Source organism: Rana temporaria, chromosome 1 (genome assembly GCF_905171775.1).
Source record: "Rana temporaria chromosome 1, aRanTem1.1, whole genome shotgun sequence".
Taxonomy (NCBI): Eukaryota; Metazoa; Chordata; class Amphibia; order Anura; family Ranidae; genus Rana; species Rana temporaria.
This window is the reverse complement of record NC_053489.1, coordinates 467,591,124-467,607,157: the sequence shown is the minus strand read 5'-3', so window position 1 is coordinate 467,607,157 and position 16,034 is coordinate 467,591,124. Positions and strand designations below refer to the sequence as shown.

Below are 16,034 nucleotides of genomic sequence, written 5' to 3'. Positions count from 1 at the left end.
GGATGATGCACGGACAAAAAAAAGAAAAGATGTCTCTGCCACAGACTTGGTAGTGATAGTAGCTGTTGAACGATCCTCTGCCACAGGATTCAGTAATCAGAACTTCCCAAAGCGAACACAACTACACAGTATAAGGAAGTCCTTTAAGCCGACCCGGCAATACTGAGAAGTGGATTTGTTAGGATGCATTCTCCAATTAAGGCATCAGGCTCCTCTCGAGATACCAGCCTTCCGCTGTGTCCTCTCTAAGATGAGTCCTCTCCTGATTCCTTCAATTGCTTGGCTGCTTCCCGCAGGACAGACAGCACAGGACCACTCTCGAACCAGTAGACCCCAGATAGCTTCTGGGCCTACCTCCAGTAACGAAGCCTCGGGCCAGCTGGCCCGGAGGCAGAAGAGGAGCTGTCACATACCTTAGGTCAGAGTGGCCACAAGGTGAGAGAGCGAAAAAAATAGCGTCCGCCCTTAAGTACCCTCTCCCAGCATGCCCAGCGGTAAAAACCTCCTACTAGGTAGCTTCTGGGAAAGAACACCCAATACAACTTGGCTTGTTGTACCTTCCATCATGAACCAGAAGTGACAGTGACACCTGCTGGTGACCGTGGGAAATACACCAACTCAGCCAAAGCTGGAGCAGAGGCCAATTTAGCCATAAACATTGTATCTGAACGGAATACAGTTCAGATATCCCACTAAATTTAGAAAATAGAGCTTGGTCAACAGGAGCAGGGCGCTACAGAAATTAACACAGAATGATAGGCAGGTTCTGACTTCTCCAAGAGGAGCACATGTTCTGTCCATTCCCCTTATTTTTGGTCCATTTAATTTTCCTGTTAACCCCTGGGAATTCATGTTGCAGATGAGCTTGCTTGAGTGCCATATAACAGGGCTTAGTCATTCAATAGATTTGTGTTACTAAGCTCCAGATGAAATATAAGAAGTACTAAACTGTGCACCCTCAACACTAGCATTAGATCATTTGTTGATTGACTACAATATTAAAATGGTGGTTTCAATGTAATATGCTGTAATGGTGGGCTCTGTTCGGCACGATGTTGCTAATAAGTCATTTGCTAAAGTTAAGTTTACTTCAAATATTCAATAGTGCAGGAGAGTTTTCATATCATGCAATCTGTTGTTTGGAAACAAATTATACTTTAGCTTTTTTCACATTAGTAACTCCTATGATGTCTGTTCTAAAATGTAGTATGACAGCGTTATAATTTGGTATAAATGTTACAGCTACATCTACCCAGATCTGTATTGCTTTGTATTCTTGGGTGACTGGTTACTCATTATACACTGATCAAGCAAAGATTTCTAACTTTGAAACAAATATCTGATCAGATAATTTAATATATTCCAGTCGGCATATTTTATCTAATGTGTGCAAATTTATCTGCAAGATCCAAAGTCCTCTTGGCAAATAAGCAAAAGTATGCAATACAGTAAGTAGCAAGTTTTTGCATGTATTAACTGGGCATGTCCTTAGAAAACAGCTTTTACAATTCACCCATTAAAAATTGGATTAACATTTCTCTAGCTGGCAAGAAGAGAGCATTTCAACAATGAGCACTGCAGGAAAGGTAATAGACTTGATTTCTAAATCTAGCTTTAGTATATGCTTCTAAGATTTGCTGCTTTATTTATAACATTTTGGGGAATCCAGTCACATTCATAATGACAAACTAGCTGACACTGATTGTACATTTATTACACTATCACTGCAAAATAAAGCAAAAACCTGAGTTATGAGTCGACTAATGCAGCGTACACACGATCGGAAATTCCGACAAGAAAAGTCAGATGTGAGCTTTTGGTCGGAAATTCCGATATTGTGTATGCTCCATCGGACTTTTGCAGTCGGAATTTCCACCAGCAAAAGATTGAGAGCTGGTTCTCTATTTTTCCAACGGAAAAAGTTCATATTGGAAAATTCGCTTGTCTGCATGCAATTCGGACACGCAAAAAAACATGCATTCTTAGAATCAAGCAGAAGAGTCGAACTGCCTATCAAACTTCATTGATCTCGGCTCGTCGTACATCTTGTATGTCACCGTGTTCTTGACGGTCGGGATTTCCGACAAGATTTGTGTGACCGTGTGTATGCAACACAAGTTTGAGCCAACATTCCGTCAGAAAAAAATCCACGGTTTTCTTGTCGGAATTTCCGATCGTGTGTACACGGCATAACATGAGAAAAGCCCAGATATCTTAAAATGTTGTTCATGTTTATTTTTAACGTCATGGATCCAACATTCCGCCTCAATAATGTCATTTGCCTCCCTTTTCCATTCTGAGACTGTAGGGCTAGTAGTTGAAAACAAAGGTTTTTAATATTAAATATTATATGCATTGCATGCAAAAATACAGATTTCACAAATTTTATATTTATGGATTATCAGCAAAGGTGTTTGGAGGATCGGGGCTGCTCTGTGCAAAATCATTGCACAGAACAGGCAAGTATGACATGTTTGTTATTTTAACCCCCCCCCCCCCCCCCCCCCAAAAAAAAAAAAAAAAACTAAAGTTTACAATCACTTTAGGGGTTTATTTTTACCTTATATTCCTGTTTACTGCATACTAACCTGGGCAGGTCTCCTCTTGCAGTTAAAATGACCTTTTATCATAACTATGTCTGTTGCAGACTGGGGTGATGTGTGATCTTCTTACCATAGGTGTGCATAGCCTATGGCATTAGAGCAGGGGTCTCCAAGCTTTTGAAACAAAGGGCAAGTTTACTGTCCTTCAGACTTTAGGGGGCCAGACTGTAACTAGAAATCTAAATAGAACATTTTTCTGGCATCAATGTAAACAGTACCCCGTCTTTGGAATTAGGGTGAGAAAAAGTGCCCTATTGTGGGACAGTGTAAAAAAAAAATTAAAAGTTCAATAAATAATAAAAAAAATTAAAATGTAAAGTGCCCCGTCCCTCCGAGCTCACTCGCAGAAGCAAACGCTTATGTAAGTCACGCCCACATATGTATTCAGTGTTCAAACCACGCATGTGAGGTATTTCCGCTATTGTTAGAGCAAGAGCAATAGTTCTAGCAGTAGACCTGTAACTCTATACAGTTTACCTGTAAAAAAAAATTAAAGTGTCGCCTATGGAGAATTTTAAGTACTGCAGTTTGTCTCCATTCTGCGAGCATTCGCAATGATCGCCATTTTATTCTCTAGGGTCTCTGCTAAATATATATATATATATATATATATATATAAAATGCTTGGGGGTTCTAAATAGTTTCCTAGCAAAAAATACTTGTAACTTGTAAATAACAAATGTCAGAAATAGGCCTGGTCTTGAAGTGATGAATTTTTGGAGAAAAAACAAAAGACCATTATTCAGAAATGAAATATACTGTATTGGGGTGAAGATAACAACAACAATGTTTAGTGCTTATTTTTTTTGCGATACAGCACTGTGTCGCTTTAACTGACAATTGCGCGGTTGTGTGATGCTGTACTCAAGCAAAATGTATTTATATTCTTTTCCCCACAAATAGAACTTTCTTTTGGTGGTATTTGATCCCCTCACCTCTCTATTAAAAAAAATATATACAAAACACATGTATTCATTAGTTTAGGTCAATATATATTCTTCTACATATATTTGGTAAAAAAAAAATATTGCAATATGTGTATATTGATAAGTTATCGCATATACAAACTATGGGAAAGATTTATGGACTCTTATTTTTTATGTTTTTACTGGTAATGGCAGCGATCTGTGATTTTTAGAGAGACAGCGACATTGCGACAGACAAATCTGACCCTGAGGCCCCGTACACACGATAGAATCCATCCGCAGATAAATCCCAGCAAATGGGTTTCTGCGGATAGATCCTATGGTGTGTACACGCCAGCGGATCTGTTTCCGCGGAGAAATCTCCTCTGGGATGGATTCCAGCAGATCGGATATTTGCTGTGCTGCACAACATATCCATCTGCTGGAATCCATTCCAACGGATGGATCCGCTCGTCTGTACAGACTTACCGGATCCATTCGTCCAAAGGGATTCCCCGCACGCGTCGTAATGATTTGACGCATGCGTGGAATTCCTTATATGACAGCGTCGTGCCCGTCGCCGCGTCATAATCGCGGCGACGGCGCGACACGTCATCGGCAGAGGATTTCCGCGCGGATTTCAATGCGATGGTGTGTACACTCCATCCCATCGAAATCAGCGGAAATCTTTGAGAGGATTTATCCGTGGAAACGGTCCGCTGGACCGTATCTGCGGATAAATCCTCTCGTGTGTATGGGGCCTTAGGCCCCATACACACGATAGAATCCATCCGCTGAAAAATCCCAGCGAATGGGTTTCAGCGGATAGATCCTATGGTGTGTACACTCCAGCAGATCTGTTTCCGCGGATATTTATCCCCTGGGATGGATTTCCAGCGGATAAATATTTGATGACATGCTATCAAATCTATCCGCTGGAATCCATCCCAACGGATGGATCCGCTGGTCTGTACAGACTCACCGGATCCATCCGTCCGAAGGATCCCCCGCATGCGTCGTAATGATTCGACGCATGCGTGGAATTCCTTATATGACAGCGTCGCGCACGTCGCCGCCTCATAATCGCGGCGACGGCGCGACACGTCATCGCCAGAGGATTTCGGTGCGGATTTCGATTCAATGGTGAGTACACTCCATCGCATCAAAATCCGCGGAAATCCTCAAGAGAATTTATCCGTGGAAACGGTCCGCTGGACCGTATCCGCGGATAAATCCTCTCGTGTGTATGGGGCCTAAGTGACACTTTTTTGGGGACCAGTGACATTAGTAGATTGATCAGCGCTAAAATAATGCACCGATCACTGTATAAATGACACAGGCAGGGAAGGGGTTAACACTAGGGGCGATCAAGGGGTTAACTGTGTTCCCTGGGTGTGTTCTAACTGTATGGGGGCTGGCCTGCCTGGGACAACAAAGAGGTCACTGTTCCCGATCACTTGGAACAGCAGATCTCCATGATGTATCCTGTCAGAACGGGGATTCGCCTTATTTACATAGGCAGATTCTGCCTCTGTGCCCCGCATTTGCTGGTGGCCAGCAGACATAGGGGCAGATCCACATACCTACGCTGCGCCCGGCGCAGATGTGAGATACGCTACGCCGCTGTTACTTACTTTGCAAATCTTTAAATCCTGAAAGAATTTGCGCCGTAAGTTACGGCGGCATAGTGTATCTCTCGCGGCGTAAGGGTGCGGAATTCAAATGCGGCGAGTAGGGGGCGTGTTTCATTTAAATGAAGCGCGTCCCCGCGCCGAACGAACTGCGCATGCCCCGTCCGTCATAACTCCCAGGGTGCATTGCTCCAAATGACGTCGCAAGGACGTCATTGTTTTCGTTGTGAACTTAAATGGCGTCCAGCCCTATTCACGGACGACTTACGCAAACAACGTAAAATTTTCAAAATTATACGCGGGAACGACGGCCATACTTAACATTGAGTACGCCACCAGATAGCAGCTTTAACTATATGCCGGAAAAAGCTGAACGGAAACGACGTAAAAGAATGCGAAGGCCGCTCGTACGTTCGTGGTTCGTCGGAAAAAGCAAATTTGCATACTCGAAGCAGATTACGACGTGAACGCCACCCAGCGGCCGCCGGAAAATTGCATCTTAGATCCGACGGCGTACTAAGGCGTACGCCTGTCGGATCTAACACAGATGCAGTCGTATCTTGTTTGGTGCATACCAAAACAAAGATACGACGCGCAAAATTTGAAATTACGCGGCGTATCAACAGATACGCCGCGTAATTTCTTTGAGGATCTGCCCCATAGAGTCCACATGAACCGTGGACATGCAAGGAGAATGAAAAACAGCATTTTAGCTTGCACATGATTGGATAATAAAATCAGCAGTTTTTGCACTTTTAGTGCAATTTTAAGTGCACTTTGCACTTGTATTTTGCACTTGTAGTGCAAAGTAGATTTGCCTTTTGTAAATAACCCCCAGTGTCTGGTTGGCAAGTGGTTAAAATAGAAACAAGTATGCAAGTCAAAAATAATAGATGGCAAGTAGATGGGAAGAATGGGATAACAGGAAGACCCACTAAGGCTGGATTCACACCTATGCATTTTTAGTGCTTTTTGCATTTTGCAAATTTGCACTACAGGACTGTGGTGCAAATATGCAAAAAGCACTAAAACTGCATAGGTGTGAATAAGCCATAAGCCATGTGCCATAAGCCCCATACACGGTCGGACTTTTGGCCAACCAACTTCAAAATCTGCAACTTTTCTAATTTGTCTGACGGTGTGTACGCTCCATCGGACCAAATTTTTCGGGTTTCATCCGACAAAAAGTTGGGTCTGCAAACGGACCAACTTTTCGGCAACAAAAGTCTGATGGTGCCTTGTCTGACCGTGTGTACAGCAAGCCAACCAACTTTTGGACAAAGTGCAAATACGCATGCTCAGAACCAATGTTAAAAGCAGTAAACAATAGCAGAAGTTAACCAAAGGGTGGCAGTAAAGAGCAGAAATCAATTAAGACAAAAATCCAAGGGAAATTTTGTTGGATGTCTGACCGTGTGTATGAGCCTTGAGGCTGGGTTCACACTTGTCCGACAAACGGTCCTACATTGGGAGCTCATGTAGCATAACGTGTGAAAATCAATGTTTCCCTATGAGAGCTGTCTTAACTGGTCCTACACAAGTCGGTCCGACTTTGAAAATGCTCCCTGTACTACTTTGGTCCTACATTGATCCTACTTCAGCCCATTGAATATCATTGAAGTCGGACCAAAGTAGGAGCCTTGTCCTAACGATCCGACTTTTGACATCCGACATGTGATCACAGCAGCAGTAAAAGGAATTTATCTCACTCTGGGATTGTTTTGATTGGTCAAATAACAAGTCAGACTATCACAAAGTCGGATCAAAGTAGTATCCTGTTCATGAAAGTAGGTTGAATGTAGGACCAATGTAGGATAAATGTAGGACCAATGTAGGATCAGTGTAGGACCAATGTAGCAGAGCAAAGAAGGATGAAAGTAGTGTAGTAGTGTGAACCCAGCCTCATTGTCAGAGCTTAATTGAACAAGCTGAAGTTAGAAGCTGATGGTTTTCTATGCACAGCTGCAACAGATTCTGAGTGCTCTACTTTTAGTGAATCTCCCCTTCTTCTCTCTCCTTTGACAGCAGGTCTGTGGAGTAAGCAGGTCTGTGGAGGATTGAGGAGGAGGGGAGAAATTGGAGCAATGTGGCTAACTGTGACCCAACATTGCTATGGAACCCAAACACCATTTGATGCCTGGTTCACACCTATGCAATTCTTAGAGCATTTTCAGTTTTTCAGAAACACACTACGGTCCATTTAACATGGTTTCCTATTGGTCACGTTCACACCAGCAAGTTGTGTTTTTGGTTCCATAGACCTCAATGGATTAAAAACACATATTGAAAAATGCTAAATGCAAATATGCGTCAACTTCAACCTGCATAGGTGTGAACCAGGCCTTAGAGAAGCTGTGGGGTAAATATATTATTAAAAAAATTGCCTTTCTAACTATAAGGCTGGATTCACACCTATGCAGTTTTAGTGCTTTTTGCGTTTTGCAGATTTGCACAACAGTCCATTTACCATGGTATCCTATGGAACACATTCTATAGTGCAAATCTGCAAAATGCAAAAAGCACAAAAAATGCATAGGTGTGAATCCAGCCTAATGTATGACTTTAGTTGGAACAAAATTATCTACATATAAACAACTAATGTAATGCTTATATTCTCCATTATTATTTTCAATATCTCAATTTCACCCTGAATCTAAGGTCAAGTTAGTTACCCTGTGATCCTTATGCCACCAGCATCTTAACTATTATGACAGAAAACGTTTACCATGTGTCCCTTGCTTACCTGTCCCATGGGGTTGTGTGGCACCTCCATGCATGGTGGATATTAGGAGGGAGAATGGTGGAAGATCAGAAAGCATCCATTATCTGATCTCCCCTAAGTAATATGAATCCAGACATGCTCAGCTACGGGTACTTCTAGGTTCAGAGTTGACAATCCCCAACTGTGAAGAAGCTGATTGAGCACAGTCCATGCTCAATCAACTTTAACTGAGTGCAGAGGTGGCATTAGGGGTCTAATAGACCCCTGGTGTCTCTTTAAAATGAAACTATCATCTGCACTATGATATAGCATAGGGGGTTGTCAGCCCCATATGATAGCATTAAACTTAAGTTAAAAATGTTTTGAAGAATAAAGTATAATCTAATTCAATAAAGGTTTAAAACATTTTTTAAAGCCCCTTGCCCCTAAACATGAACACAAATGCCTGCATCTGCTGGGTTTGCATATGAAAATGACAATTGCTCCACACATATTAGGTATTGGTGCGCGCACTGCAGTGAAGGTAAAAGTTCTAGGACTATCATTCATGGTTAACACTAAACTGAGACTTTTAAAGGGGTTGTAAAGGTAAAAAGAAAAATCCCTAAATAGCTTCCTGGGGGATGTCGCAGTGACGTCACCACGACAAGGAGTAGGGCTCCTGTATGCCGGCCGGCAAATTTACTGTTTATGCAGATTTTAAACGCTTGTTTATGAGTATATATTTTACCTTTTTTAAAATAAAAGTGTATGTCACAGAGTCACGCTATGTGCGCCTCTCTTTTTTCATTTACATTTAAACGGTGGTGCTGAGTACATCACGCTCAGGGGACGGAGAGCTTCCTGGTGGAAATATCCGAGGATTAAAGGCCTAGGCTGGGTTATAGCCATCTGCCCCAAACCGCTTGCCTTCCGGTAAGCGGCTTTCCATTTTCCGGTGGAGGGTCACTTCATGCATATGTGTCACTGGGTGGTGTGGAACGTAGTTGCCATTGCAAGGACTGTATCAGAATACCTGTGACCGTATATGTGCCATTTGGTCAACTACGGACTTATTACATCTTTACTAATTGTGACTTAATAGACTCTTGTGGCGCGGCTTTTTCTTTTGTTCATTTTGTTTTGTGTTTTCGCACGCCAGCTGCTGCCGGGGATTGGAGGGTTGGGGGGGGACACCAGCGCGGTTTTTTGTTGTTTTTAATCCTCACTTCTGTCTGTAACTACACACAGTAATGCAAGGCTTTCTCCCTGGTGTGGAGAAAGCCCCTTGAAGGGGAGGGGGCGAGCAGGAGTGTCAGGACGCCCACTAACACACAGCTCCTTTCTCTATCTGCAAAGTAGAGAGTTTCCTGACCCTCCTGCTCGCCCCCTCCCCCCTCAATACTGTGTGTAGTTACAGACAGAAGAACAGGAAGTGAGGATTTCTCAGAAGAAATAAGGACATTTAAAAGCGAAATCGAAGCATGAGGTAAGTGAAGGAGGACTGCACTAAGGTAAAGGAAGCTATTTAGGGAAACATTTTTTTTTACCTTTACAACCCCTTTAGGGTGCTGCCAGTGGGCATTTTAAAATACAGTAGTTTTTTGCTGTTTGACAGGTGCAAACAGTTTTATGGTTTGATAAATTTGGTATCTATTTGCTCGACACAGCCCCATAAACTAAAATTATTTTGAAAATATAGATTCGATGAACAGAAGCTTAAGAATCATGTGACAAAAAATACCAACAACAATTTTATTTTACAAGGCATTCACTTTCAGGCTATTCATATTGTTGTAAGTGCCTTTGATATATAAAATATGTGCATTTTATGTGTGAAAAACAAAAAGGAAAAAAAGGGTTTAATATAGCTCTTTACATCAGCAAATAAACCCACCAATTTCTTGTAGTACCATACAGTAAAACACCACCTGTACTGATCTCATTAGTTGAATGTATGTTTTGTCTATAGATTATAAAATGCAAAGCGGCTGTGGCTTGGGCCCTAAATCAGCCACTGTCAATTGAGGAGATCGAGGTGCAACCACCAAAAGCAGAAGAAGTTCGGATTAAGGTAAAATTTTATATTTTTTTTACAATTTTTAATCTGTAATCTATATTTATCTAGTGATCAGTTTTTAGTGCTGAAAACATGTAGTTAGATTTGTAGCTGGACCTTCTATTACCATCACAGGACTTCCTATTGTGCAGTGCGCTCCCTATTTTGAACCAGTATCCAACCATAGCTGCTAAAATACAACATTGTACTCTGATTTGCCAGTGGATGGTGGGGTGTGGGACATGGCTCAAAGGGCTCTACTTTTATCCTCCCCCTGAACTCTCCTGATTATTTTCCCTTTCTACAGTGGGACAACCCTCACTCCTCAACACATACACACACATATAAGAGGTCAATATGTCACTCAGCTTCCTTCTCTCTTTCCAAATACATGATTTCTTTATGGCCCAAGCCTCCATCTTTCTCTGTTGAAAGACCATGATCTACTTTCGAGATAAATAATGAGGGATGTTTGCTTTGTTTTTTTTTAACAGTATTGAAATCATCTTATTACCTTTAAAACAAGCCCCAAAGCAAACCAATTTTTGCTCATAAATTATTTTTCATTCATAGAACTTATTCTGTAGAAATTCTAATGTTAGCCTGATGCCTCGTACACATGACCATTTTTCTCGGCAGGAAAAAAACAACGTTTTTCCAGACGGGATTCCTCTCAAGCCTGCCTTGCATACACACGTTCAGGCCAAATACCGCCCGTCCAAAGCATGGTGACGTACACCACGTACGATGGGACTATAAAGGGGAGGTTCCATTTAAACAGCACCACCCTTTGGGCTGCTTTTGCTGATCCTCGTTTTAGTAAAAGTTTGGTGAGAGACGATTCACGCTTTTCAGTCTTCAAGCTTTTCAGTCCGTTACAGCGTGACGAATCTGCTATCTCCATTCCGAAAGCTAGTTTTACCAGAACGAGTGCTCCCGTCTCATACTTGATTCTGAGCATGCCCAGTTTTTTTCCCCTCGGAAAAGCATACACGCGACCAGTTTTCCCGACAGGAAAAAGTCCGCCGGGAACCTCGGTGGGAAAAAAGAAAACATGTTCTCTTTTTTTCCCCACAATTTTCCTAAACTGCGGTGGAGCATACACACGGCCGGGATTCCCGGCCAAAAGCTCTCATGGCAGTTTTCCTGCTGGGAAAACCGGTCGTGTGTACGAGGCAATAGACTCAGCAGTTTAGAAATATTTATGTATCATATCATAAATTTGTTTTTTGTCATTGTTTTTTTTAAATCCTATAATCTATGTTTATTTTTGGTTTCTATTATGCTTAGATGGTAAGCACCGGAATATGTCGGACAGATGACCATGCAATCCATGGTGAATTTCCAGGGTTGAATTTTCCTGTTATTTTAGGGCACGAGGGAGCTGGAATAATTGAAAGTGTTGGAAAAGGAGTAACTGGATTAAAACCAGGTATTTATTTTTTTACTTTTTAGTGGCATAAAAATAGGCTTAAATGTAAACAAATTTGTAAGCTCATTTAGAAGAACTGTTGCCCTTCTGGAACTAAATCCCTTTGTCCCTTGTCCCTCCTTAAATGGTTAGTTTACCTTTACCAAAAAACTGCCTATGCATATTAGGGGCAGCTGTAGATATAAACAAACTTTGCAGATTTTACTAAAGTTGGATAATGCCCTTGCTATAGGTGTAGGGCACAGGGCCGATCCGCCCTATAGGCTCACTATGTAACCTGCTTAGGGCCCCGCAAAGCTGCGAAGGGCCCCCCAAATTACTAGAGGCCCCGCCTGGTGAGAAGTCATTTTCGCCCCCTCACCCCGCTTCTCAACTCGCTGGCTGCATGGGAGAAGAGGTAAGAAGTCAGCACCCCCTGCTTCTCAATTTAATGTAAGATGTCATTTCCGACAGCAGAACATCCCCTCCCCCCGCTTCTCAACTTTCTTTAATGTGACATGTCACTGTCGTCAGTGCCCCCCGCTTCTCATTTTTAATGTGCCATGTCATTTTGCTTAGGGCCCCAGGGAGGTCAGGATCAGCACTGGTAGGGCATTTATGTACCTCCTGAAGTCTTGCTAAAAGAACCCAGAGAAGGCATTATCCTGCATTTTTGCTAGGAGATTTCTAAAATGCTTCTAGCGATTACTGCTCACCTCGGCCCAAGTCACATACTGGGGGGTCAGTGTGTGGCAGGACTGAAAGCAGGTCCAGTCAGGAGGGAAGAGGAAGATGTGGGGGCAACAGTAGCAGTGACCAAAAAACATGACCTGCTGCATATGAAAGAAGATGCTTTTCCCCCCTTCTCCACATCCTACCCCCCCCTTCAACCCACCTACCCCCAAATCCCCATTCTAGTACAAATCCTCCCCTGAATCATTCTTCTCAGCATCCCATGCAACCATATGTTCTAGGTGTTCTATCCTGTCCATTTGACAAGCCCAATCAGCTAAAGAAGGGATTGACGTTTGGTGCCAAGATTTATCGATAACTGAGCGAGCAGCCATCAAAAAATTATGAATCAAGCTCTTCTTTATTTGCTTGTAGGAGTTTGGCAACATAGACATAGTTAAGTCAGGTTCATTTGGGAATTTGTCCCCCATAAGTTTGTCATAGAGATGGAGAATTGTATCCCAAAAAGGGGTAATTCGTGGGCAAGTGCCAAAGATGTGTGCCATGATGTCGGGGGCCCGTAAGCATCTCCAGCACGTATCTGGTATGTTAGGGTCTATTTTATGTAGAATAGTAGGGCAGCGATACGACCTAGACACAACTCAGTAATTTAGTTCTTGAGCATGAGATGAGATAGAAATTTTAAGGAAAGCACCAGTGTTTTGCCCCATTCCATATCAGTTAGAGACCTTGCGCTCCTTCACCTTCCATTTGAGGATGCCCCACAGATGCTCAATAGGGTTTAAGTCTGGAGACATGCTTGGCCAGTTCATCACCTTTACCCTCAGCTTCTTTAGCAAGGCAGTGGTCATCTTGGAGGTGTGTTTGGGGTCGTTATCATGTGGGAATGCTGCATTGCGGCCCAGTCTCCGAAGGGAGGGGACCTTGCTCTGCTTCAGTATATCACAGTACATGTTGGCATTCATGGTTTCCTCAATGAACTCTAGCTCCCCAGTGCCGGCAGCACTCATGCAGACCCAGACCATGACACTTCCACCACCATGCTTGAATGTAGGCAAGACACACTTGTCTTTGTACTCCTCACCTGGTTGCCGCCACACATGCTTGACACCATCTGAACCAAATAAGTTTATCTTGGTCTCATCAGACCACAGGACAAGGTTCCAGTAATCCATGTCCTTAGTCTGCTTGTCTTTAGAAAACTTGTTGCAGCTTTCTTGTGCCTCATCTTAAGAAAAGGCTTCCTTTTGGGATGACAACCATGCAGACCAATTTGATGCAGTGTGCAGCATATGGTCTCAGTACTGACAGGCTGACCCCCTGCCCTTTCAACCTATGCAGCAATGCTGGCAGCACTCATACGTCTATTTCCCAAAGACAACCTCTGGATATTAAGCTAAGCATGTGCACTCAACGTCTTTGGTTGACCATGGGAGGCCTGTTCTGAGTGGAACCTGTCCTGTTAAACCACTGTATGGTCTTGGTCAACGTAATTCAAGCTCAGTTTCAGGGTCTTGGCAATTTTATTATAGCCTAGGCCATCTTTATGTAGAGCAACAATTCTTTTTTTCAGATGCTCTTAGAGTTCTTTGCCATGAGGTGCCATGTTGAACTTCCAGTGACCAGTATGAGAGAGTGAAAGCGATAACACCAAATTTAAAACATCTGCTCCTCATTCAAACTTGAGACCTATTGAGTCACATGACACCGAGGAGGGAAAATGGCTAATTGGGCCCAATTTGGACATTTTCACTTAGGGGTGTACTCACTTTTGTTACCAGAAGTTTAGACATTGATGGCTGTGTGTTGAGTTATTTTGAAGGGGCAGCAAATTTACACTGTTATACAAGCTGTACAGTCACTACTTTATATAGCACCCTGATGTTTAGGCAGGGTTCCTCCTAAATTTACCTGCCAGGTGTAGTTACCTTGGCACATTGTTAGAGATTCATTGTTTTCACCCTAAGTCTAGAATTGCTGCACTTTCTGCTGCCGCTAGATGGCTGGATACCTAGTGGCACTAGATAAGACAAGGGCATAGCAAGGACAGATTAGGAGTATATGGGGTTTTTCAGCCAATGGGAAGGGGTTTTCTTAAATCCCTTGGCCTGCTGGGAGAGCCTATATATTTGGGTGGAGTCAGGTGAGCAGTGTTCTGTGCTACCTGGATGGCTGTCTGGGTGGACGTGTGTTGTTCTGCCCGGGCTGCTAGGCTGGAGATTGGACCTATCTTGGGCACATCTGGCTGCTAGGCTGTCTGAGGGCCGATCCAGAAGCAAGAGAGCAGTGCAGGGTTGGGATTGCGGCTTGCAATCCAACCAGAAGTGGCGGTTCTGCCGGCCGGAGAACTTGGCGTGGTCGGAGGTAGTTTGGAAGCTGTTGCCACTAAGGAACCATCCACCTTATTACCAGGGACCACAGTGAGTAGCTGAAACAAGTACCAGAGCAGTATTTTCACCAAACGGGGACGGTGAAGAATTGGTAAACTTCAGCAGGTGTCAAGCCAGGGATCCAGCCAGCGGAGGTGACGCTTACAGAGCAGCCTTGTGTGTCAAGCCAGGGACCGAGCAGGCCAGTGGGGTGAAGCTTGAGAAGTATCTGAGTGCCAAGCTAGGGACCCAGCAGAGAAGTGGGGGTGATGCGTGAGGAAAATACTAAAGTGAAGATTGGAAGAGCTCAAGAGATTCAGTGGCAGTGAAACTGCAAGTCAAGAGAGTGAGACTGGGAGCTTAGTGAGTTAAGAATATACAAGAAGTGACTGTATAAGAGTAAAATCGTTCATCACAAGGTGTGTTAGGAACTGTTCTAAGACTTTCCATATGAGACAGCATTCCTACACATGCAGATGTGGTGTCTTGCTGTCTACCTGCATGGCTGTCTACCTGTAGAAGTCACAGAGTCTGCCAATTGACATTGCAACTACCTAAGGGTGTCTTGACCCTAACCCTCGTTCCCAAAGTTCTGTTTAAGAGAAATAAAATCTCTTTGCATTGAAGAAGTGTCTGGAACCCATGAATCTATCTTGCATTGCACCCATTATGCCTTACAACCCACTCTATATGGAAGGATGCCAGCAGTTCTTGGCTCTGGAGGTTCTCATTAGACTGAAGGAGGCCTGGGACCTTGCTACTGTACATTTACATTCTAGCAAAGTGTAATTTCTTCAGTGTTGTCACATGAAAAGATAATAACATATTTTCAAAAATGTGAGGGGTGTACTCACTTTTGTGAGATATTGTATGTATATATACAGTATACAGGGTATATATATATATATTATATTTTGATACCAGTGAATTAAAGCTTGTATGTTACAAGATATTGTCAGGTACAATTTCATGAGGGCCAATATTTACTCTAAAAGTTCATAATGAACATAGATTTTTTTTACATAATAAATGCATCATAGAAAATAAATAACACATTTTAAAACTGTAATAATTTTCTTGTTTTAGGAGATAAAGTTATTCCACTCTGTCTTCCTCAGTGTGGAAAGTGCAGCTCTTGTCTAAATGAACGGAGTAATTATTGCTTTAAATCACAGTAAGTACTCAAAAAACAGCAAACTTGTATGTGTGTTATTGGGAAGTTGAGTAGATTTGCTGTTAATCTACTGTATAGGTCAGGGATATGCAATTAGCGGACCTCCAGCTGTTGCAGAACTACAAGTCCCATGAGGCATAGCAAGACTCTGACAGCCACAAGCATGACACCCAGAGGAAAAGGCATGATGGGACTTGTAGTTTTGCAACAGCTGGAGGTCCGCTAATTGCATATCTCTGGTATAGGTGTTCCCACATAGATGTTAAAAATGTCACAGGTCAAAAGAAATTACTAAATTAATTTGTGAGGAAGGGGTAAAGGATAGATCACACGTGTCTTATGCTTTTGATGAAGGCCTAAGGCCGAAACGCGGCAGCATTTTTGGATGATGTTACTGCTGTAATGCTTCAATAAATATTTTCTACGGAGAAGCTGTCGAGTTGCCGGCCTGTACTTTCTATTGATCACATGTGTCAAACACAAGGCCC

The 16,034-nt window shown here is 42.8% G+C and overlaps 1 protein-coding gene across 2 annotated transcripts in view; it reads left to right on the top strand.

Moving 5' to 3' along the window:
* Positions 1 to 1,362: 1,362 nt before the first annotated feature.
* The window catches only part of LOC120917236 (alcohol dehydrogenase 1-like), a 54,431-nt gene continuing 39,759 nt past the window's right edge, over positions 1,363 to 16,034 (top strand). Inside the window, exons 1-4 of one of the 2 annotated variants that reach the window (XM_040328388.1) lie at positions 1,363 to 1,448; positions 9,813 to 9,914; positions 11,190 to 11,331; positions 15,459 to 15,546. In XM_040328388.1, coding sequence (XP_040184322.1) covers positions 11,190 to 11,331; positions 15,459 to 15,546 — 230 coding nt within the window. In that variant the 5' untranslated portion in view covers positions 1,363 to 1,448; positions 9,813 to 9,914. Of the gene's footprint in view, positions 1,449 to 1,484; positions 1,587 to 9,812; positions 9,915 to 11,189; positions 11,332 to 15,458; positions 15,547 to 16,034 lie in introns of those variants that run through there. The other variant, XM_040328379.1, reaches the window with a different exon arrangement.